The sequence below is a fragment of the Megalobrama amblycephala genome, linkage group LG13, assembly GCF_018812025.1.
Source record: "Megalobrama amblycephala isolate DHTTF-2021 linkage group LG13, ASM1881202v1, whole genome shotgun sequence".
NCBI classification, from domain to species: Eukaryota; Metazoa; Chordata; class Actinopteri; order Cypriniformes; family Xenocyprididae; genus Megalobrama; species Megalobrama amblycephala.
The window spans coordinates 14,503,387-14,526,343 of NC_063056.1; the positions used below are offsets into that span (position 1 = coordinate 14,503,387).

Here is a 22,957-nt window from a genome sequence, read left to right on the forward strand (position 1 = left end):
GTATACTTGAGTTCCTTGGTGCACACCAAAGTTCAGAAAACCATTTTTGCGTAAACCAAACCAATTGAAATCTGGTGTCAAGCGGGGTCAGGTTCACACTGAGAAAGTAGTGTAGAAATGTATACTTCTGTGTTGAACCTATACCATAGCTACGTTGTAGGCTGCGTGTAGCATTCGTAGGCTATGGCGTAGTCTGCACCTCTCCAAAAATGTAACAACGCGTCAATTCTACGCAGACTGCAAGCACTGTGATTGGTCTGCTAGAATCCCTCCCTCTGGTCAAAAAAATTCCGCTTGCAACATAACTATACCACTATAAAATACACTTCGATATTTAACAAAAAGCTGCAACAAAAGTCGCTGTCTATTTGCCACCATCAAGTATAAATGAAAACCAAAATGAAGCCTACAGTGTAGAGGATACAGTGTGGGTCCAACGCAGAAGTACAAATCAGCCCTTAGTCAAAAATTAAAAATGTTTACTATTTACTATTGTTTACTATTTCCTCTCACTTTTTTCCCATTTTACCTGGAGTTTACTAAGTCGTTCCTCTCGCTCTTCTCTTTCTCTCTCAGCCTGTAAGAGACGTGCGTTGACTTCCTGTAACTGTCCCTCCGCTCTCTTTCTGCCCCTCTCGCTCTCCATCTTCCCTCCCTGTAATGTCTTCAGCTCAGCACTCAGGTTCATGCGCTCCTCCTCCAGAACAGCCTTCGCCTTCTCCAGAGACTGACGGGACTGTGGACACACACACGTATCAAAAGTTGGACACGTACCAATACAAACCTGGTTTCCCAGTGAAACAAACAAACAAACAAACTTAGAAACAAGCTATATTTGACTTAAATGCTAAGACTGACCCTTTTGGCATTGTCAAGCTGCTCCTGTAGGGAATCTATAGCAGCAGTGTGTTTGATGCGGAGCTCTGATAGCTGGGCTTCATGACGACGGGTCTCCTCCTCTAAGCATCTCTGAAGCTCTCCTAATTCAGCTTCACGACGAGACCTAGACAAACACACACACAAATGCCTGTGGTTAACTCTAGTCTACACTTCTGTAAAAAAAGTATGATTAATTGTTTTGAACGTGCACTTTTAGTGTACTTCAAATCTTAAAAGTATATATTTTTTTTTAATTTTACTTGCAGATAATATAGTATGAATAAATAAAAGGCCACTTAAGTGTTTTTTGTTTTGTTTTGTTTGTTTTAATAATAATTTGTAATGCTTTAAAGAAGTACACTTATTTTGATGTGTTGACTAACATACTAAAGCACATGCTGAGTATTTGATTATAATTTTAACTGTAGTGCTCTATTTAATATTACATTAAATGTATTTTAAATGTTCTAAATTGCAACTTCATTACAAATGCGTAATTACAAATATATTTTAAAAAAATACATGACATACAAGCTTCAATAGAAATTACATTAAAATGTATTGTAGTTTACCATAAATCCTTGTGAGTACGTTCAGCTTTAAAGACAATAAAAATAATTATAAAAATTACATATAAAGATGTATTTAAGCCATACTTAAGTGGGTCAAAAAAAGCACACTAAAAGTCAGCTAATTGTAATTAATATAAATAAATAAACAATAATACATCTTCTTTTAATTGTAATTAACATTCAGTTAAGTGCCCAAAAAACATTACATTCAGTTCACACTTAAGTACAGTGGGTACGGAAAGTATTCAGACCCCCTTAATTTTTTCACTCTTTGTTATATTGCAGCCATTTGCTAAAATCATTTAAGTTCATTTTTTTCCTCATTAATGTACACACAGCACCCCATATTGACAGAAAAACACAGAATTGTTGACATTTTTGCAGATTTATTAAAAAAGAAAAACTGAAATATCACATGGTCCTAAGTATTCAGACCCTTTGCTGTGACACTCATATATTTAACTCAGGTGCTGTCCATTTCTTCTGATCATCCTTGAGATGGTTCTACACCTTCATTTGAGTCCAGCTGTGTTTGATTATACTGTGGAAAGCCACACACCTGTCTATATAAGACCTTACAGCTCACAGTGCATGTCAGAGCAAATGAGAATCATGAGGTCAAAGGAACTGCCTGAAGAGCTCCGAGACAGAATTGTGGCAAGACACAGATCTGGCCAAGGTTACAAAAAAATTCTGCTGCACTTAAGGTTCCTAAGAGCACAGTGGCCTCCATAATCCTTAAATGGAAGACGTTCCTAGAGCTGATCGTCTGGCCAAACTGAGCTATCGGGGGAGAAGAGCCTTGGTGAGAGAGGTAAAGAAGAACCCAAAGGTCACTGTGGCTGAGCTCCAGAGATGCAGTCGGGAGATGGGAGAAAGTTGTAGAAAGTCAACCATCACTGCAGCCCTCCACCAGTCGGGGCTTTATGGCAGAGCAGCCCGAACGGAAGCCTCTCCTCAGTGCAAGACGCATGAAAGCCCGCATGGAGTTTGCTAAAAAAACACCTGAAGGACTCCAAGATGGTGAGAAATAAGATTCTCTGGTCTGATGAGACCAAGATAGAACTTTTTGGCCTTAATTCTAAGCGGTATGTGTGGAGAAAACCGGGCACTGCTCATCACCTGTCTAATACAGTCCCAACAGTAAAGCATGGTGGTGGCAGCATCATGCTGTGAGGGTGTTTTTCAGCTGCAGGGACAGGACGACTGGTTGCAATCGAGGGAAAGATGAATGCGGCCGAGTACAGGGATATCCTGGACGAAAACCTTCTCCAGAGTGCTCAGGACCTCAGACTTGGCCGAAGGTTTACCTTCCAACAAGACAATGACCCTAAGCACACAGCTAAAATAACGAAGGAGTGGCTTCACAACAACTCTGTGACTGTTCTTGAATGGCCCAACCAGAGCCCTGACTTAAACCCAATTGAGCATCTCTGGAAAGACCTAAAAATGGCTGTCCACCAACGTTTACCATCCAACCTGACAGAACTGGAGAGGATCTGCAAGGAGGAATGGCAGAGGATCCCCAAATCCAGGTGTGAAAAACTTGTTGCATCTTTCCCAAAAAGACTCATGGCTGTATTAGATCAAAAGGGTGCTTCTACTAAATACTGAGCAAAGGGTCTGAATACTTAGGACCATGTGATATTTCAGTTTTTCTTTTTTAATAAATCTGCAAAAAATGTCAACAATTCTGTGTTTTTCTGTCAATATGGGGTGCTGTGTGTACATTAATGAGGAAAAAAATGAACTTAAATGATTTAAGCAAATGGCTGCAATATAACAAGGAGTGAAAAATTTAAGGGGGTCTGAATACTTTCCGTACCCACTGTATATACTTTTAATGTATACAATATTATTTCCTTATATTATACTCTTTTTAAAAGTAACCTAAAGTATCCTAAAGTGTATTTAAGTGTTGGGTTTCCGTGTTTTATGGGGACTAGACATAATGATTTTTATAATTTACACTGTATATTCTATCCCCTATCTATAAACCTACCCATCAAAAAATAAATAAATAAATAAATAAAAAAAAACATGACTTATATTCTTGTTTCCTCATGGGGACAAAAAAAAAATCCCCACAAAGTCAAGGATTTTGCCATACTGCCATCTTTGTGGGGACATTTTGTCTCCATAATGTAGGGTATACCTGAACCACACACACACACACACACACACACCTGAGCTCTTGCTGAGCAGCTGTAGTGTCCAGTGTATCTTCTAGTTCAGTTCTCAAAGCCTCTAACTCCTCCCCTAGATCTCTCCTCTGTTTTTCGGCTCTCTCCCTCATCCCTCGTTCATTATCCACCTCCTCTTTGAGCTCTGAGACCTGAGACATAGCCTCTCTGAGGGCTCTCTGAGCTTCTGTACGACGTGCCCCCTCTTCTTCCAGCCTGAGAGAGAGAGAGAGTGCAGAAAATGTCATTACTGAAGAAGTATTAGTGGCTGCACCAGATTCACTATAAGTTAGATTTGTGTTTGTGCATGTACCGTGTCTGTAGTGTGGTGATCTCTTTCTCTCTTTGGCTCAGGCTGCCTCTCAACTCTGTGACGAGTAAGCTCATGTCAGACAGCTGCTCTTGAGCCTCCACTGCTTCTCCTTCCATCCGTCTCTTCCACTTCTCCTGTTCCAGACGACCCTGCTCTTCCCTCTTCAGGCGCTCTAAAGGAGAGAACGAGACAGTTTTCTGTTTTAATATACTTAAAATGTGATTTATTACAGTGAGGCAAAGCTGAATTTTTAGCATCATTACTCCAGTCTTCAGTGTCACATGATCCTTCAGAAATCATTCTAATATGCTGATTTGCTGCTCAAGAAATATTTCATATTATTATCAATGTTGAAAACTATTGTGCTGCTAAATATTTTTGTGGAAACCATGATTCTTTGATGAATACAAAAAAGTTTTATTTGCATTTATTTGAAATGTAATTTATTTGTAACAATGTAAAAGTCTTTACTGTCACTTTTGATCAATTTAATGCATCATTGCTAAATAAAAGTATTAATCGTACTGACCCAAAACGGTAATGTAAAAAAAGAATGTCACGATTGTGGTTCTGCAAAATTTAATGAATGTATTCTTGAAATCTGACAAAAAGCCCAAATTCAACAGATCCAATGAATCATCAACAATGATATTTTTCAATGTATAATTAATGCAAGGACTGTTACCTTCTAAATCAGCGATGACAGCTTCCTGTTTGTTTTTCAGCTTGTTAAGACTCTTCACCTTCTCCTCTTCCTCTGTTAGTTGATCCGCCACTTCATTCAGTCTCTCTTCCAGCTGTTTCTTCTCCTGAGAAAGAGAAAGACAGAAAGATTCATGAACAACTGTAATATTGTAGCTGCATTTATTCATATATTGTGAATCATATATTGTGATTATCTTAAGAATTTAAGAAATACCGCACTATTTATTATAAATGATTTATCCATGCACGTTTTTTTCTTTTCTTTTTAACTCATGTGCCTCGTAATTTTTATGTAGAATAACTCCCCCTCCTTCTTGCAGGAACAGCTCTTCTCTTTTCTGATGACGAGAGGGCGGGACAACCTGTCACTCACATGACATCACAGCAATAGCAAACCACAACCATCCAATCAATTCCCAATGGGCAAAATCAAGTCCCGCCCTACATTTTTTCTTGCTTGAGAAGCCGTTTCATTCGGATATACGTCACAATAGGGAAGTAAAGACTATTGTCGACTTCAATTACCTTGCTTAATCTGTCTCTTTGCTCTCCCACAGTCAAAGTCTCGGCCTCCAGACTCTTCACTTTGCTTTCCAGGGTGACTTTCTCCAGCTGGAGGCGCTGACGTGTCCCCTCTTCCTCCTCTAGCTGTTCTTCCAAATCCTTAGAGAAAGAAACAATGATGTTAACAGAAGATATTCAATAGTGGACATCAGACATTTACAAAAACATCAACCCTCCTCACCTGCACATGTTGCTGTATTCTCTTCTTCTCATTGGTCAGCTGAACGGTCCTCTCCTCTTCTTCCTCCAATCGGCTCTCGAGCTCTCCCAAAACATCTTCAAGCTCCTGTTTGCGACTGGCCAGCCGTGCTCTCATTTCCTCCGCCTCTGCGAATAACTCCGCCTCCGCCTGCAGCTGGTCCGTCAGCACTGACTTCTCCTCCATCAGCTGTCAAGAGAACATCCAGATGAATGTGGGAATCAAACAAATCTATTTTCTTCTTTTGGTTTACCAACATGCACAACAAAAAATGAGTGGAACAAAGAAATAAAGTCACCTGTTGGTTTTTTTTGTCCAGTTCAGAGAAGTCAAGCTCTAGTTTACTCAGCTTGTCTTTGGCTTTCTGAAGCTGTGCTTCCCGAGCTTGAATCTCTTCATCTTGACGGGTCACCTGCAGCAAGGGCTTCACCTGGAGGAGAGGTCAAAGGTCACAAAGCAAATTAACCCAAAAGACATGCAGCATCCCGACTTTCATGCTTCTATTGTACTGTAAAAAGTGGCAACCTGCAATTGTTACCTTAATGTGCTATTTTAAATATAAATTTTCTAATAATAATATAATTTACATAAAAATAATAGTAATATTTTAAAGTAATATTAAACATTAATATTTAAAAAAATATTTAACATTTGTGACTTAATACAAATTATCTTGATAAATTGTAACTTGATAATTATATGTTATTACATGAAGCATATTATTTAGGTTAATGCTAAAATATACTACGATTCAAAAGTCTGAGATCAGTACAATTTTTTAATGAATATTTTATTATTCAACAAGGACGCATTAAATCTATCAACCGTGGAAGTAATTTTTTTAATTAAATTGTTACAAAAAAAAAATTCAAATAAATCCTGAATAAAAAAAAAATGTAACTTGTTTTCCACAAAAATATTAAGCAACACAATTGTTTTCAACATAGATAATATCAGCATATAATGAAAGATTTCTGAAGGATCATGTGACACTGAAGACTGAGGTAATGATGTTAAAAATTTCATAATATTACTGCTTTGATCAAATAAATGCAGTCTTGGTGAGCATTAGAGACTTCTTTCTAAAACATTTTTAAAAATCGTATCCACTCCAAACTTTTGAACGTGTAATTCTGAGTATGTAGTAAGATTCTATACTCTTTGTGTTTGCATGTTAACTTTAGCTACATTTTAAATAAAATCATTACCTTAAAGGGGCTATATTTAAGAATTTTCATGTATTAATCGCTTTTTTATGGCAAATGTGTAAACAGCTTGTACAAAACTTGAAAAAGAGACCTTCCCCGACAGCCTAGGTTGTCAATGAAAGCCTGTAGACTGATTTTTATGTGAAGGAACTAAGGACGTTTTTGCCTGGAAAATCAAAAGGATTTTCCATGTGATGTTTGCACGCCCTCGAGAGCCTCTCTTCTGTTCAGTGACACATGAAATGAATGCTTATACAATGTTCAGGATAATACCAAAAGAGTTAGTCTGTACTGTAATGTCAATGTATTATTATGCAAAGAAAAAGGATATATTCAAGCTATAGTCTCACATAGTCACATCTACAGTATACTTCATAATCAAACTATCATAACAGTGTCATTTTAATTACCCCATCTGTCGTCAAGATGTCGGTGCAGAACTGTGTCAAACGTATCCACATCGCTATAATCAGATGCTTTCTTAACTGCTGTTTTCTCACCGCTGTCATTTTTGTTGTGTGTTTATTTTGTTATTGAAAGGAAAGTGGACAGCACATATTTACATATTCACCAAACATCGCTCTCAGCAGCGTGGACATGCCTGGATGTTCGTTAACAGTATATTGCTGCAAAGGTTTTTCCAACTTCTTTTTACTTTTTTTTACTTTAACTTTAAGCGAAGAACGTGAGTATCGGAGCACTGAATCACGTTCAGTCTCTTGTACGTTATGTGTGCAATAAGTTACTGGCTGCAGTTCACTTAACAGCCACTGGTGTCGCTAATAACAAGGGTTTCTGCATATATTCTACATATAAGCCCTTGAAAGTTGTTCAAAATCTGTAAAATTTTCTTTGTGCTGTTGAACACAAAGGAAGATATTTTGAAGAATGTGTTGAACTGAACAGTTTTGGGGCACCATTGACTTCCATAGTAGTTTTTTTCCTACTATGGAAGTCAATGGTGCCCCAAAGTGGCCTGGTTACAAACTTTCTCCAAAATATCTTCCTTTGTGTTCAACAGAACAAAGAAAATTGTACAGATTTTGAGCAACCCGAGGGTGAGTAAATGATGAAAGAATTTTCATTTTTGGGTGAACTATCCCTTTAAAATTCATTATTAGGGCTACTTCATTTTTTACTTTATATAACATGTTGTGTAACGTTTTCTGTTACCTTGGTGAAGAGTCTCCACCACTGCCAGTTTCTGAGCTTCAGGTATGCAGCACAGTTCCTCTGCATCACACGCAGGGCGCTGAGCTGCTGCTGCTTCTTATGGAATGCCCTGAAAGAACACGTCAGTTAAAACTTACATGCACCATATTCCACATCACCAACCGATGACTCACACATATACACACGCAGATATTTACCTCCTGGCGAGATATCCACGGGCTGCGCTTTGGAAGCGGATGATGGTGTCAGTGATCTTCAAGTCTCGTTCTTCCTCCAGATGACCCAGGACTCCAGCCCGGAAGAACACCTTACTCTGTCCTACCCGGAAAAGATTCTTGTCCAACTCCAAAGCACTGATCTATAGATCAAGTAATGATACACAATCAACAACCTGTAGAATACTAATCAGAGATCTGAATAAAACACTAAAACACTATTGACCTTCCCCACTTAGTTATTGATCCTAAAGCATCTGTGCTGTTCACATTTATTGATCCGAAACTCTAGTGTATAATATCCCCTATCAAATCAATATTATGAACTCTTGAGTGACATCACTTACCATGAGCTCACACGCCTGTTTGCCATCCATAAAGGTTCGAGGAATAGCATTTGGAGTCAAGATCTCATACCTGAACAGAAAGAGAGACAGACAGATAAATAAGACAAGACAAGAATTCTCATTTATTTATGGAACCTACACAGAAAGTGTAAAAGTATTACTGTAAGCAATTATTTTTTCCACAGACACACACACAAAACTCAATTTACTTCAATAAATGCAAACTTTCTATAGACTTCTATTGATTTTATATGTTATATGCAGCTAGTTATAAATAATAAACCTAGACTTAAACCTAACAAAAAAAATTACAATTTTTACAATTCAATGAATTTACAATTCATTAACTTTTGGGTTTTTTTTAGAAATGAGGATCAAAAGGAGGTTTTAACAGATTTAGCTCACAACAGGGTACAAATTTGTCCCCTAAAATGTGGTTAAGTAGGACACACACACCTCTGTCTGAACTCCTGGAATGGGACGCGGTTCGGGAAGCCCTGTCTGCAGATCCTGATCCCCTCCAGCACCCCATTGCACCTCAGCTGATCCAGAACCAAATGAGGACTCAACTTCCCTGCCTGTGATTATTTAAAGAACAAAAAGTTAGGGATGTCCCAATATTAAAAAAATAAATAAATACATGAATGATATTACAATAAAAAAAAAAAAACACAACCTACATTAAGAAAAGAAAGAAAGAAAAAAATAAATATATATATATACAAACCCGATTCCAAAAAAGTTGGGACACTGTACAAATTGTGAATAAAAACAGAATGCAATGATGTGGAAGTTTCAAATTTCAATATTTTATTCAGAATACAACATAGATGACATATCAAATGTTTAAACTGGGAAAATGTATAATTTTAAGGGAAAAATAAGTTGATTTTAAGTTTCATGGCATCAACACATCTAAAAAAAAGTTGGGACAAGGCCATGTTTACCACTGTGTGGCATCCCCTCTTCTTTTTATAACAGTCTGCAAACGTCTGGGGACTGAGGAGACAAGTTGCTCAAGTTTAGGAATAGGAATGTTGTCCCATTCTTGTCTAATACAGGCTTCTAGTGGCTCAACTGTCTTAGGTCTTCTTTGTCGCATCTTCCTCTTTATGATGCGGCAAACATTTTCTATGGGTGAAAGATCTGGACTGCAGGCTGGCCATTTCAGTACCTGGATCCTTCTTCTACGCAGCCATGACGTTGTAATTGTTGCAGTATGTGGTCTGGCATTGTCATGTTGGAAAATGCAAGGTCTTCCCTGAAAGAGATGACATCTGGATGGGAGCATATGTTATTCTAGAACTTGGATATACCTTTCAGCATTGATGGTGCCTTTCCAGATGTGTAAGCTGCCCATGCCAGACGCACTCATGCAACCCCATACCATCAGAGATGCAGGCTTCTGAACTGAGCTCTGATAAAAACTTGGGTTGTCCTTGTCCTCTTTAGTCCGGATGACATGGCGTCCCAGTTTTCCAAAAAGAACTTCAAATTTTGATTCGTCTGACCACAGAACAGATTTCCACTTTGCCACAGTCTATTTTAAATGAGCCTTGGCCCAGAGAAAACGCCTGCGCTTCTGGATCATGTTTAGATATGGCTTCTTTTTTGACCTATAGAGTTTTAGCCGGCAACGGCGAATGGCACGGTGGATTGTGTTCACCGACAATGTTTTCTGGAAGTATTCCTGAGCCCATGTTGTGATTTCCATTACAGTAGCATTCCTGTATGTGATGCAGTGCCGTCTAAGGGCCCGAAGATCACGGGCACCCAGTATGGTTTTCCAGCCTTGACCATTACGCACAGAGATTGTTCCAGATTAACTGAATCTTTGGATGATATTATGCACTGTAGATGATGATAACTTCAAACTCTTCGCAATTTTTCTCTGAGAAACTCCTTTCTGATATTGCTCCACAATTTTTCGCCGCAGCATAGGGGGAATTGGTGATCCTCTGCCCATCTTGACTTCTGAGAGACACTGTCACTCTGAGAGGCTCTTTTTATACCCAATCATGTTGCCAATTGACCTAATAAGTTGCAAATTTTTCCTCCAGCTGTTCCTTATACATACATTTAACTTTTCCGGCCTCTTATTGCTACCTGTCCCAACTTTTTTGGAATGTGTAGCTCTTATGAAATCCAAAATGAGCCAATATTTGGCATGACATTTCAAAATGTCTCACTTTTAACATTTGATATGCTATCTATATTCTATTGTGAATAAAATATAAGTTTATGAGATTTGTAAATTATTGCATTCTTTTTTATTCACAATTTGTACAGTGTCCCAACTTTTTTGGAATCGGGTTTGTACATCAATATGTGTGTGTGTATATTTTGAGATTTGCTAAAGATTACATTTAACACAAATCTTACTTCCTGCACAAATCTATGTAGGGTTGTATGGTTTGTGTTGTCGACATGTCAAAAACAAATCCACTTTGCATGCACTTCCAAAGGATGAGGCTTGAATTGATACAGTAAAACTGCTGCTATCTTTACTGTTCGTATTGCATATATAACCGTTGAGGAAGTCTCCAGAGCTGAAATTCAGATATGGTAGTGTTTTGTTTCCAACATGTACTGTAAGCAGTAGACCAATCACAACAGACTGGGCCATCTGGCCAATCAGAGCAGAGCAGGCTCACAGAAAGACCGAATACTTGATCTAATTGTTTCAGACACTGTGAGAAAAGAGCTGATGCTGCGATGTATATTATGAGAAAATTAAAGTGTTTTTTGAGCTTGGAAGCATGTAAACCTATTATAGAAGACCTCCGAAAGATAATTAGGAAACTTTAAAATAGCATAATAGGGGCACTTTGCAGATATACTAAGAAGAGAGAGAGATGCTAAGAAAAGAGAAGTACTATGGTAATTTTTCAGTTTCTCTTTCTATTCTTACCCTTTTCTCATGGTTGGGGATGATGCAGCGCAGGAAGTTGGGGTTGGTGTTGCGGAGGGTGGCCATCAGTTTAGTGAGGGACTCTTTGTAGAGCTGCCCCACTGTGCGAAACATGCCCTTCTTCGTCTTGAGCCCGGCGGCCCCAAAATTCACCGGTCCACTGTTCTCGCCGGACGACACCTGGTCCAGACCCACAATCCTCTCCACTGACAAGCACAAAACAGGGATGTTATTATCTAAAAAGAACATGTTTATGGCATGTTCAGAGAGCACTGTGGCTCTATATTAGTGCTATTGCTGTAAATCCATACAACCAAAAACATTTTTTTTTTTTCTTTTCGGGCAGAAGTCTTAATACAAATGTGTTCTTCTTCTGAGACATTTAAAACTTTCCAAACAGAAAGAAATTCTATGTTCATTTCTACATTACAAGCACTTTAAGAAAGATGCTTTATGAAGAAGTACTAAACTACAGGCAAGCAGATCACAACCATCTACTGTTAAACCAAACTAAACTAGAATGAGTTCTACAGCAACCCATGAAAAACAAACTACACATTCTACTAAACTACAGTAAAAAAAAAAAAAAAAAAAACAGCAACCCACAAATCACATCACAATCTGATGCAATGAAAGAGAGATGAGAGACAGAGTGAAGGGCAAATCATAGTTAGATGAATTGATGAAGAGGTTAAAAATGGAAGGGCAGAGAAACCTACTGCTGTCAGAGCCATTGGTTTGCAGCGTGGCATAAGAGTCAAAAAAGTACACACGAGGAAGAGTTTGAATATCTGAGAGAAGAGAAGAGAAGAGAAGAGAAGAGAAGAGAAGAGAAGAGAAGAGAAGAGAAGAGAAGAGAAGAGAAGAGAAGAGAAGAGAAGAGAAGAGAAGCGTTAGTCCATAGCAGATTACAGTGTTAAATATTAGTAAATCATATTAAAAAAAATTGCATTATTAAACATTTATTAGTAAATAACACAATTATATATCATCAGTTTGATTAAACTAGAAACACTGAGGTTGTAATTAAGCCGTTTGACCATTTTTATTGATTGTACCAGTTTCTAATTGTATCAAGCAATTGATAAATTTATTCTTGCTGTTGCTTTTAATACTATTTATTTGCTATTATATTTATTTCAACAAACAATTATTATTATTATTATTATTATTATTATTATTATTATTATTATCTTTTGTTTTCCTGCTTCTGAACCTGATCCTTTGGGAAATTATTATTATTATTTTGTTTATTTTCCTTTCTAAATATTACATCTTTAAACATTTATTAATAAGTAACAATTATATATCATCCCTTCAATTATACAATTATACAATTATACAATTATATATATATATATATATATATATTTTTTTTATCTGCATCTAAAAATAATGATAATTAATATGAATATTAATATCATTAATAATTATTTTTTATTAATTAATATTATTATATTTACTAATTTATTAATTAATTTCATTTTTTATTTTTTGTTTTACTGCTTCTGAACCTGAAATTTTGAGAAATTATTGTAATTACAGCATAGTGTCTATTAAGCACCTACCAGTGCAAAAAGCCTCCAGTGTAACAGTGATTTACCACACACACACACACACACACACACACACACACATAAAAACACGCTTCCCTCACCCTCCCTCCAGAGCTCAGAGATGAAGGGGTCAGATGACTGATGCAGGAGAGATGCCACATTATCGTTCAAAGGATCCATGTTCTTCACCAGCCACTCATCTGCCTTATAGTCCACCTGACAGAGTAAGAAAGTAAACAGGGTCCATTTTGGCTTCATCTTAACTTGAAAAAGGAGAAATGGAGAGCCTAAGGTGGTAAAAATAATTCTGACCTTGCCAGCATAGTGTATAATGGAGAAGTCGGCCTCTTCCTTAAGCTGCCGTGGCCGCATGAACTTTGAGTGTGTACCCTGCTCAGCTGACAGTTTGTCCACAAATGAGCGATCAGTTGCCCTCGGGAACCAACACTCCTCATCCAACAATGCCAGCACACCAGGAGGATGAGCCTATGGAGCAAACCAATCAAAAACATAGTGACACTGCATGTCAAGTCAGGTTGTATGACAGCAAACCGATTCCTGTTATGGGAATTAGGATCTACACACACATACTGACCGGTCTCTCAATGAGATCGATACAGGGCTGAAGATCCAGTCCGAAGTCAATGAAGTTCCACTCGATGCCCTCTCGCTGATACTCCTCTTGCTCCAGTACAAACATGGTGTGATTAAACAGCTGCTGCAGTTTCTCATTAGTGTAGTTGATACATAACTGCTCGAATGAGTTCAGCTGTTGAGAGAGAGACATAGAGATTAATATTCATCTGTGATGTTTGAGTTAGGGGAGGCTCAACGCACGAAAGGGCATAAAGAGTCTAAGGGTATCTGCAAGGTTGTTTGATTTTTGAAATTCTGCTAGGTGCCACTAGTGTTGCAGAAACTGCATACATCACCTGTAAAACCCTCGGATCTGGCTCACCTGGAAGATCTCAAATCCAGCAATGTCCAGGATCCCGATGAACGAGGCTCCCTGACGCTGTCTGCGGTCCAGGGCTCTGTTGATCCGGTGCACCAGCCAGCGGAACAGACGCTCATATGTGGCCTTCGCCAAAGCCTCTATCGCAAAATCAGCCTGAACACGTCCACCAAAGCGGAAAACAGAAAAATTCATGTTTCTGTCCAACAACATCAGTGAAGCAAAATTCAAGTCATTTTATTTGTCCTCACTTGATGAAATGTTGCATTAAGTGACAAAATGACAGCCAATCGGGACACAGTAACTGAGCATTAAATATTGTTTACAACCCATTCTCCTTGTGCAATGTGGCGTGTTTCAGAGTGGAAAAGGGTTTTTAAAGAGAAACAGTGTAGGGACTTTGTCCATCTGGAATTGAATGGATTGTGAAAAAGAAGTTTCACATGTGGAGCAGGTACTGTAATTACACTACCGTTCAAAAATTTGTGCTCAGTAAAAGGTTTTAATGTTTTTGAAAAAAGTCTCTCGAGGCTATTTGATTAAATATTAATTAAGAACAGTAATATTGTGAAAATATTACAATTTAAAAAAAAAACTGATATAACTTGCATATATATTAAAATAAAATATATTCCTGTAATGTCAAAGCTGAATTTTCAGCATCATTACTCCAGTCTTCAGTGTCACATGAACCTTCAGAAATCATTCTAATATGCTGATTTTCTGCTCAAAAAACATTTATTATTATTATTATCAATGTTGAAAACAGTTATGCTGCTTAATATTTTTTGTGGAAACCTTTTTTTCTGTATTCTTTGATGAATAGAAATAGAAATCTTTTGTAACATTATAAAGGTCTTTACTGTCATTTTTTAAATCTTTTTAATGCACCTTTACTGAAATAGCATTAATTTCTTTTTTAGACTTTTTTTTTTTTTTTTTTTAAGGGAAATCTTACTGATCCCAAAGTTTTGAATAGTAGTGTACATTGTGATGAGAATTGCGAAAACAATTTTATTTTTTGAATATCTGATAAATCATCATAGTAAATCTGTATGCATATTAATAAAGGTAAAGAGTACTTTTTATATCATGTTTATTTTAAAATACAATTATGTGGATTTTACTGTAGGGGGAGCTGTGACTATCAAAATGCAAGGCCACAGAAATGTCTTGACCAATTTTTTTTTTTATATAAAGCATAAAGAAATAGAGTACCTCAGAGATGACGTGTTTTTGTAAGCAAAACCCGGAAGCGAGTTAGCATTTTAGTACTTTCAGTTCCCTCGCCGTAAAGTCTATGGGTTTCTTGAATGGGTTTTTGTTAAATCGCCTGAAATAAGGTCTGTGGTTAACAAAGCCTCTAAATATTTTCATGTTTTGATCTATGACATAAAACACACCAGTTATAACGCTTGTGATTTTTTAAACTTTATTGTGTCTTAAAAATGGCGGTTGCTAACAAGTTGCTAAAAGGGACTACTTCCTTTGGCGGGGACTTTAGACATCATCATGACAAACAGGACATTTGGACAGCATTTCTCATGAAAAAGTGGATAAGTATTCATACACACGTACAGTTCATAATCAGCGAGCATGTTTTTAAATAAAGTTGTTTTCTAAATAAAGTTTGAGGAAGCTTGGTGGTGACGACGTTGATCCGCGACCATGGTGTGCTGTAGTTCGTTTATAGCCTACTGTTAGCTTTTTATATCTGACCACTTTATTTAGGCTTCAAAATGTATAAATGTTGTTTTAACTTGTAAAATGTAAGTGTCATAACCCTTTGTTAAACACAGAGCTTATTTTTTTGCGATTTTCCAAAAGTCTATGGGAAAAATGCATAGGCTTTTGATCGAGGGAACCCGTGCGCCGCTAACTTCCGGGTTGGCCTACAAAAACACGTCATCTCTGAGGTATTCTATAGAACAGTGAAGGAAATTCTTGGTCTAATTCTAGTTGAGAAATAATCGTTTTAAACTATTTGCAAATATTATTTGCATTAAAATATGCACACATGCACTTTTACATGTCGAAAACATGCCATATTGAATTAGAATATGCCATATTTAAGAGTAGTTTGCATCACAGGATGTTGTTTAACAGTTGGCATGTATGAAATGTTTTGCTATTTACATCTTATCATCTCTTTCAACGCTAAACTGACACTTCGCACTGGAATTCACGCTCTGCTTCTGTGAACAGTAAACCCCACCTACTTTGATTTGATTGGCCGTCTCAATCATTTTGACATTGATGAGCGCTGTTAGACTGCTGAGGCAGACCAGACTAAAAATGAAACTTTTAAACCTTTTGTTATCCTAACAACATACAGAGCTCTACATAATGAAATGCAGCAAAGTAGTACAAGAATTTCAAATATTCAAGGGGAAAATTTGGCCATTTCTAATTATTGGGGGCGGTTACGGCCCTGTCAAAATGTTTTGATATGCGACACTGTTCACGGATGGTTCAGACAAAAGCTGTGATTTATTGCTTGATGCTTTGACACCTAAGTTTAACCATGCATTAAAAACGCTGAAATATTTAACGTGTGAATATATAAATGAAGTCAATCTGCAATGTACATCTGTAGTATTTCAAAGCACTACATGAACACACCTGCTGCTTGGTCTGGGCCTTCTGGACATACTCGCGGCCCACTTTGATGCGGGGAGTGAGAATGGCTCGACTGAACTCCAGTACACTGATGCCCAGCAGGTGGCAGAGCTTCTGCGCTGCTGTGTCGTCCGGCATTGAGGCCTGATCTGTGTTCTTCTCTTTGTGAAACGTGATATTCCCAAACTGCAGCACTGCAGAGATCACCTTTAACATAGCTGAAAAGACAGAGAGTGAGAGATCAGAACGGAAAGTCTTCTTTTTTTCAGTGATCAAGTACATGTTTTATGAAATCTTGTGGAGGTTTCCTTCTAGATCTATTTGAGACCCTTTTCTCCCTTACATGTGGATTCTTCCGGGGTGAAGCCCATGATGGTCACTGAATCCATTGTCTGAGTGAAGTTTTCTGAATCACTCTGACCCGGAACAGGAAGTGACCCCCCGCAGAGGAAGCGGTATTGATCCGCGCTGCCCAGCAGAAGCTCCTCTACAGAAATAAACACAGTAATAGTTTTTCCATTAGAGAGAATGAAAAGAGTATATTGTGAAGCAGTGTGTTGTGTACATGTATGTGTTTGTGTGGTCTACTGACTTCTCATGGCCTCAGAAGCTCCAGAGAGGAGCTGGTAGAAGATATGGAAGGTTCGCTCGTCTTTAGCCTGCCTAATGGCTCGAGACTTCTCCAGCAGATCTGATACAATGCAGGTTAATGAAAAATACACCAATACACACTTTGTACGTTATATCATTTATTGAATGAGGTAGATAAAGTGGGCCAAATTTCTGAATGTCACTTTTCAGTATTATCTGCAAACAAAGATGCTAGAGCTTTACCATTACTTTAGCATTACTTAAAACCATTAAAGGTGATTTGTAGTGGATGTATGAAGGATACAGGTCTCAATATTAGCACCAACAATATATCCAGCAACATCAAAGTTGATCCTGATGAATTTGCCCTTAAAACAAATAAAAAATACACGTCAGACCAGATCAAAGCACGTGATCAGGATATAACTCTATGTGATGATGGTTAGATGTGCCGTTTCAGGGCTTACAAATCTGGAAGAGTTGTCGTTTTTGACCGTTTTGGCATTGCCGAAGGCCTCAAGGATGGGGTTCGCTTGCAGTAACTGTCTCTCCAGCTCACCCTAGACACAGGACAGAAAGAACAGCATGTTAGTGCAGGAATATTACCAACATTACAGCTAAAAGCCCAGCATCAGCCCAGCATCACCATATGATTGCAGCCAAACAATCATAACACTCTTTCGCAAAAGCATACGCATTCACTTCACTAAATTGAGACTTACCACAGACTTCTATTATTGTCAGATTGCTACAGACTAATCATAACCTAATCATTAACTCAGTGGTTAAAGCAAAAAGGAGCGCTGATGTATTGTAAGGGATCATGAGTGGCAAACTAGGTCTCACGTCAGTTTCTAAAATCACTGTTTATTACACACACACACACACACAAAAAGAAATGTGTGCATTTTTATTTTTTATTTTATTTTTAGATATTTTAAAAGCTATTTTCTGTCATTAAAAATTTTGTTTTAATTATATAAATAAATAAATAAAAATTTTTTATTATTTAGTAATAATATTATTAATACAATTATATTATATATATTTATAATATATATATATATATATTAATACACACATAATGTATATATTTAAGAAATATATATATATATATATATATATATAATTTATATTATATAAAAATATTAATATTATATATATAAATATATTTTTGTTAAATATATACATGCATGTGTGTGTATTTATATATGTACACATGTCAGCCTTACACATATGTACACACAAATAAATTATGTAAACACAGACTTTTATTTTGTATGCGATTAATCACAATTAACTGTTTGACAGCACTATTATTAAGTATAGAAAAATATTTTTCATAGCAGTTTTCAATTTAAAAAAAAAATGTAAATGTAACCTAAATATTTTATTTTTAAATTTAGAATCTGATAAATGAATAAATAAAAATTATGTAAATTTTTGTAAAAAAAAAAAAACAACTGAGAATTATTGTCCTAAGCAAACCCTAAAAGAAGCTGTATATTTTTTAATTAAAAATAAACCACATTAGAAAAGGTTATGTCTGGAAACAATTTCCATTACATTTTTCCTCAACTTTGAAATTTGTCCTCAAATTAAAGCAAGCTCAGAAACACACATACACACACACACACACACACACACACAGAGCTGAAATTGCAAACTCATAACTTTGCAGCTCAGCAAAAGCCTTAAGCCGGGGAAAAAAAAAAAAAAAATTCCATGTACAGGCTAAGCTCTGAGGTTTCGCTCTCCACCATATAGACTAGTATGGTCTATATAGGTCAAAAAAATACCATAGCAAAGCTTTAATATGTATACAGCGCCCCCTACAGGCCCAGAGTGGAAGCATTAGAACACAACCATACTCACATACTGCATAGTCTGTTAGAGTCCGCAAAAAAAGAGAGATATGGGGTGGTTGAACGAGTGCACAGGACATACAGGGGACAAAAAAAGAACATATTGATGAGCAAAAACATAAAAACATGGTAAAACAAACAAACAAACAAATAAATCCAAACACATTAATTATTAGACATATGATATCACACATTATGAGGTTAAAGTGGCAGGACGTGAATTAGAACTGCGGTTTGAACTCCTTCTTGTCAGCCGGATGTACCAGTCATGAAGAGAAAAGCCCCGACTCACCCTGTTCACAGCACTACTGCCACGACCCAGAGAGCGCGTACCATCCATCTTCAGCACAGAGCAGAGGACAAAGAGGAAAGAAAAGAAGAGCAGAAAGAAACAGCAGGACCCAGGAAAGAGAGGAGACAGGGAGAGGAGAGCAACCGAGAAGAGCGAAAATTGAAATATTAGAGAAAAGATGCAAATGAAAGGATTTTTTGGGGTTTGTATGTATATATCACACAGAGACACCAACATTTACAGCTTTAATTAATTGAATAATTCAAGAGTTAACAATAAGGATGGCCCATATATATATATTATATGTGTATATTATATCATATTATATATATATATATATATATATATATATATATATATATATATATATATATATATATATATATATATATATATATATATATATATATACACAGAACAGTCCAAAAGTTTGGAACCACTAAGATTTTTAATGTTTTTAAAAGAAGTTTGGTCTGCTCACCAAGGCTACATTTATTTAATTAAAAATACAGTAAAAAAACAGTAATATTGTGAAATATTATTACAATTTAAAATAACTGTTTTCTATTTGAATATATTTCACAAAGTAATTTATTCCTGTGATGGCAAAGCTGAATTTTCAGCATCATTACTCCAGTCTTCAGTGTCACATGATCCTTCAGAAATCAATATTTCACAATATTACTGTTTTTTACTGTATTTTTAATTAAATAAATGTAGCTTTGGTGAGCAGACGAAACTTCTTTTAAAAACATTAAAAATCTTAGTGGTTCCAAACTTTTGGACTGTACTGTAATGTACTGTAAAATTATATATATATATATATATATATATATATTTTTATATTATTTTTTATTATTTAGATTTTTAATATTTACCATTTACTGGTAGGTTATCGGCTACTGCATAACAAATTATCATCAGCTTATCATTATTGGACAGAATTTTAATCATATTTGTGTATCCCTAAAGCAAATAAAGCAATATAATTTTGGCAGTTTCTATCAAACAATAAATAAATACATCGCTAAAAAAAAATTTAAACATTTTTCGTTATGGTTCCCATGAAAATATTCAGCAAAATCAGGACAAAAGCATGCACATCGCTGGCAAAAATATGCTCAACAATGGGTGCTCTACCAAAAAAATATTAATAAAAAGCAGAAAAAAAGCATTTGTCTGACGAAGAGCCTGCATGCTCGAAACATAACCCGTGTGAGTCTTATATTCAATTTTCACTTATTTTTGGAGCTTTGATGTGCTGACTTTTTTGGCAAAATATTGGCAAGGCAAGTACAAACATGAAGTACTGCCCCAACCAGATACGCAGATTTTTTTTTATTATTATCATTATTGTAATTATTTCATTTTGTATTATTTATCCTTATTGTTGAGCCCCATAACAGAACTAGAGATAGCAGCAAAAATAAATGAATAAATAAATAAAATAGAAGGGTAAGCATGTGCTGACTTGTTTTAGAAAAACAGAATTTTTCAAGTCTTCCTACAGTCCCCCGTCCTCACCTGTAGGGCGCTGTCTTTGGGCCGTCCCAGAGTGCCAGACTTGTGTGAGGACGCCACATGTGCCAGATACTGAATCACTTTTTTTGTGTTCTCTGTCTTTCCTGCACCAGATTCCCCTCTGAACACACACACATACATAAACAGAACAAATAAACCACCTTCTGCTGTAAAATAGGTTCAGACTATTTTCAGAGTTATTCAAACAAATACTGGCAGCAGGTGACTTAAATGACATAGGTTGAAACAAATTTGGAACACAATTTGCCAGTAAAAGGCCTTAAGGACTAAAGAGGGTAGATCTTGTCTTTTTGTGGCCTGTAGGCCTCTGCTTTTTCTACTAAGAGAATCAAGTCAAATACCTGAGGCACAGTCTTACATCTCTCCACATTAAATGCTCAATTAAATGTTCGCAATGTAATTCAGCAAATATGTAGTCAAACTCAAGTGTACAGCAGCCACGGCCAGTGGAAACTCACGTGCACAGGATGGCCTGATCTTCTCTGTCTGTGGGCGGAAAACAAGACACATGAATAAGGTCATTAAAATGAACATTCACAGTAATTGCTCTTGATTTAAATATGAACTTGAATTATGTGAAATTTGTGAAAATTAAACATTTGTTATTTCAGAGAAAACTTATGTAATAAGCATGCTTAGAGAATAATAATTTAATTATTATGACTCAAAGTAGGGGGTGACACCTAAAGACACTGAATGTAACTCTAAATGACACAATTATAAAATTATCTCAATATTGAGAGCATCTAGATTGGTGATTCTGAACCGGTTTTGCTCCAAAACCCAGATTTTACACTGGACAGTGACAAACCAACACAGATTTTAGTGCTGTTATTGTCAACTAAAACTATTAAAAAATACTTTTGGTAAATAAAATAAAATAAAATAAAATAAAATAAAATAAAATAAAATAAAATAAAATAAAATAAAATAAAATAAAATAAAATAATACTTTATATTAAGTGGCCTTAACTATAACGTACTTACTTTTAAATTAATCATTTGATACAATGCACTTATTGTGTACATACATGTTTTTACATTGTACTTATATTTTAAAAACACCTGCATGCAATTACATCTGTAATTTATGTAATTATATTTATAATTACACTGTTGACCCATCCCTTACACCTTACCCCTACCCTTAAACCTACCCATACCACCAAAGCTTTCCTAACCTTACCCGTATCCCACCTCAATAGCAGCAAAAGTGTTTTGCAATTCAATATGAACCCAATAAGTACATTGTACTTATTTTTTGATGTAAGTACATAGCAGTTAAGGCCACTTAATATAAAGTGGGACAAATAAAATAAAATAAAATAAAATAAAATAAAATAAAATAAAATAAAATAAAATAAAATAAAATAAAATAAAATAAAATAAAATAAAATAGGTAACACTTTACAATAAGGTTCATTAGTTAACATTAGTTAACTATATTAGTTAACAAGAACTAATAATGAACTGCACTTATACAGCATTTATTCATATTTGTTAATGTTAATTTCAACATTTACTAATACATTATTAAAATCTTGTTAACAGTTAATGCACTGTGAACTAACATGAGCAAACAATGAACAACTGTAATACAGTATCAAATGTATTGCTCATGGTTAGTTCATGTTAGTTAATACATTAACTAATGTTTAACTAATGAACCTTATTGTAGTCAAGTGTTACCATAAAATAAAATAATAAAATAAAATAAAAAACTTAAATGCAATGTATTAAAAATGTTGCTTTGCAACTAATTGAAGTAAATATGTTTGTTGTACTAAAGTACTACAGTTACTAAAACTGAAACAAAAATATAAAGCTAAACAGTAATATTAAAGAAAAAACAAAAATAAAATTACAAAAGCACATAAAATATTAATAACTACTATAATAGTATATAAATAATACTAAAATAACACTGCACAGCATCAAAACTGTTCATCATAGAGCCCTCCCAAACTTTTTCTGCCTGACCCCGCTTTTGTAGAGAAAAATATTTATAAGTTTATATTTATAAATATTTATCATGGGTTCTATTTGCTTTTGCCGCGGCGCGGCGCTTACATCTGGTGTAGACACATTTTGGTAGTTTTGATGTTTGAAGTAGATTCATCGCCTGGTTTAAGTTTCCCTGGCACTGGTAGTCCTTTCACAAACTTGTCCATGCTTAGTGCAGAAGCATACATCATTGATTTATATTTCTACTTCTGCGAGGTTACTTTTGCATAACAATCTGCTGACTGTACAATATTGCCGCATCCC

The 22,957-nt window shown here is 35.9% G+C and overlaps 1 protein-coding gene across 8 annotated transcripts in view; it reads right to left on the reverse strand.

The window, feature by feature from the left end:
• Window positions 1-22,957, reverse strand: part of myh14 (myosin, heavy chain 14, non-muscle) — a 59,815-nt gene that overhangs the window by 17,152 nt on the left and 19,706 nt on the right. For 4 of the 8 annotated variants that reach the window (XM_048152049.1, XM_048152047.1, XM_048152046.1 and 1 more), the window contains exons 5-31: window positions 21,148-21,175; window positions 20,672-20,789; window positions 19,148-19,195; window positions 18,866-18,877; window positions 17,458-17,550; window positions 17,295-17,358; window positions 16,992-17,090; window positions 16,743-16,886; window positions 16,403-16,617; window positions 13,784-13,936; window positions 13,421-13,594; window positions 13,138-13,311; window positions 12,927-13,041; window positions 11,989-12,060; window positions 11,270-11,475; window positions 8,815-8,936; window positions 8,359-8,428; window positions 7,994-8,154; window positions 7,797-7,905; window positions 5,714-5,845; window positions 5,398-5,604; window positions 5,178-5,315; window positions 4,633-4,756; window positions 3,948-4,119; window positions 3,638-3,850; window positions 859-1,003; window positions 530-736 (exon numbers count right to left, since the gene is read on the reverse strand). In XM_048152049.1, the coding sequence (XP_048008006.1) occupies window positions 530-736; window positions 859-1,003; window positions 3,638-3,850; window positions 3,948-4,119; window positions 4,633-4,756; window positions 5,178-5,315; window positions 5,398-5,604; window positions 5,714-5,845; window positions 7,797-7,905; window positions 7,994-8,154; window positions 8,359-8,428; window positions 8,815-8,936; window positions 11,270-11,475; window positions 11,989-12,060; window positions 12,927-13,041; window positions 13,138-13,311; window positions 13,421-13,594; window positions 13,784-13,936; window positions 16,403-16,617; window positions 16,743-16,886; window positions 16,992-17,090; window positions 17,295-17,358; window positions 17,458-17,550; window positions 18,866-18,877; window positions 19,148-19,195; window positions 20,672-20,789; window positions 21,148-21,175 (3,515 nt within the window). The remainder of the gene's footprint in view (window positions 1-529; window positions 737-858; window positions 1,004-3,637; window positions 3,851-3,947; window positions 4,120-4,632; window positions 4,757-5,177; window positions 5,316-5,397; window positions 5,605-5,713; window positions 5,846-7,796; window positions 7,906-7,993; window positions 8,155-8,358; window positions 8,429-8,814; window positions 8,937-11,269; window positions 11,476-11,988; window positions 12,061-12,926; window positions 13,042-13,137; window positions 13,312-13,420; window positions 13,595-13,783; window positions 13,937-16,402; window positions 16,618-16,742; window positions 16,887-16,991; window positions 17,091-17,294; window positions 17,359-17,457; window positions 17,551-18,865; window positions 18,878-19,147; window positions 19,196-20,671; window positions 20,790-21,147; window positions 21,176-22,957) is intronic. The other 4 variants (XM_048152052.1, XM_048152051.1, XM_048152050.1 and 1 more) reach the window with 3 other exon arrangements.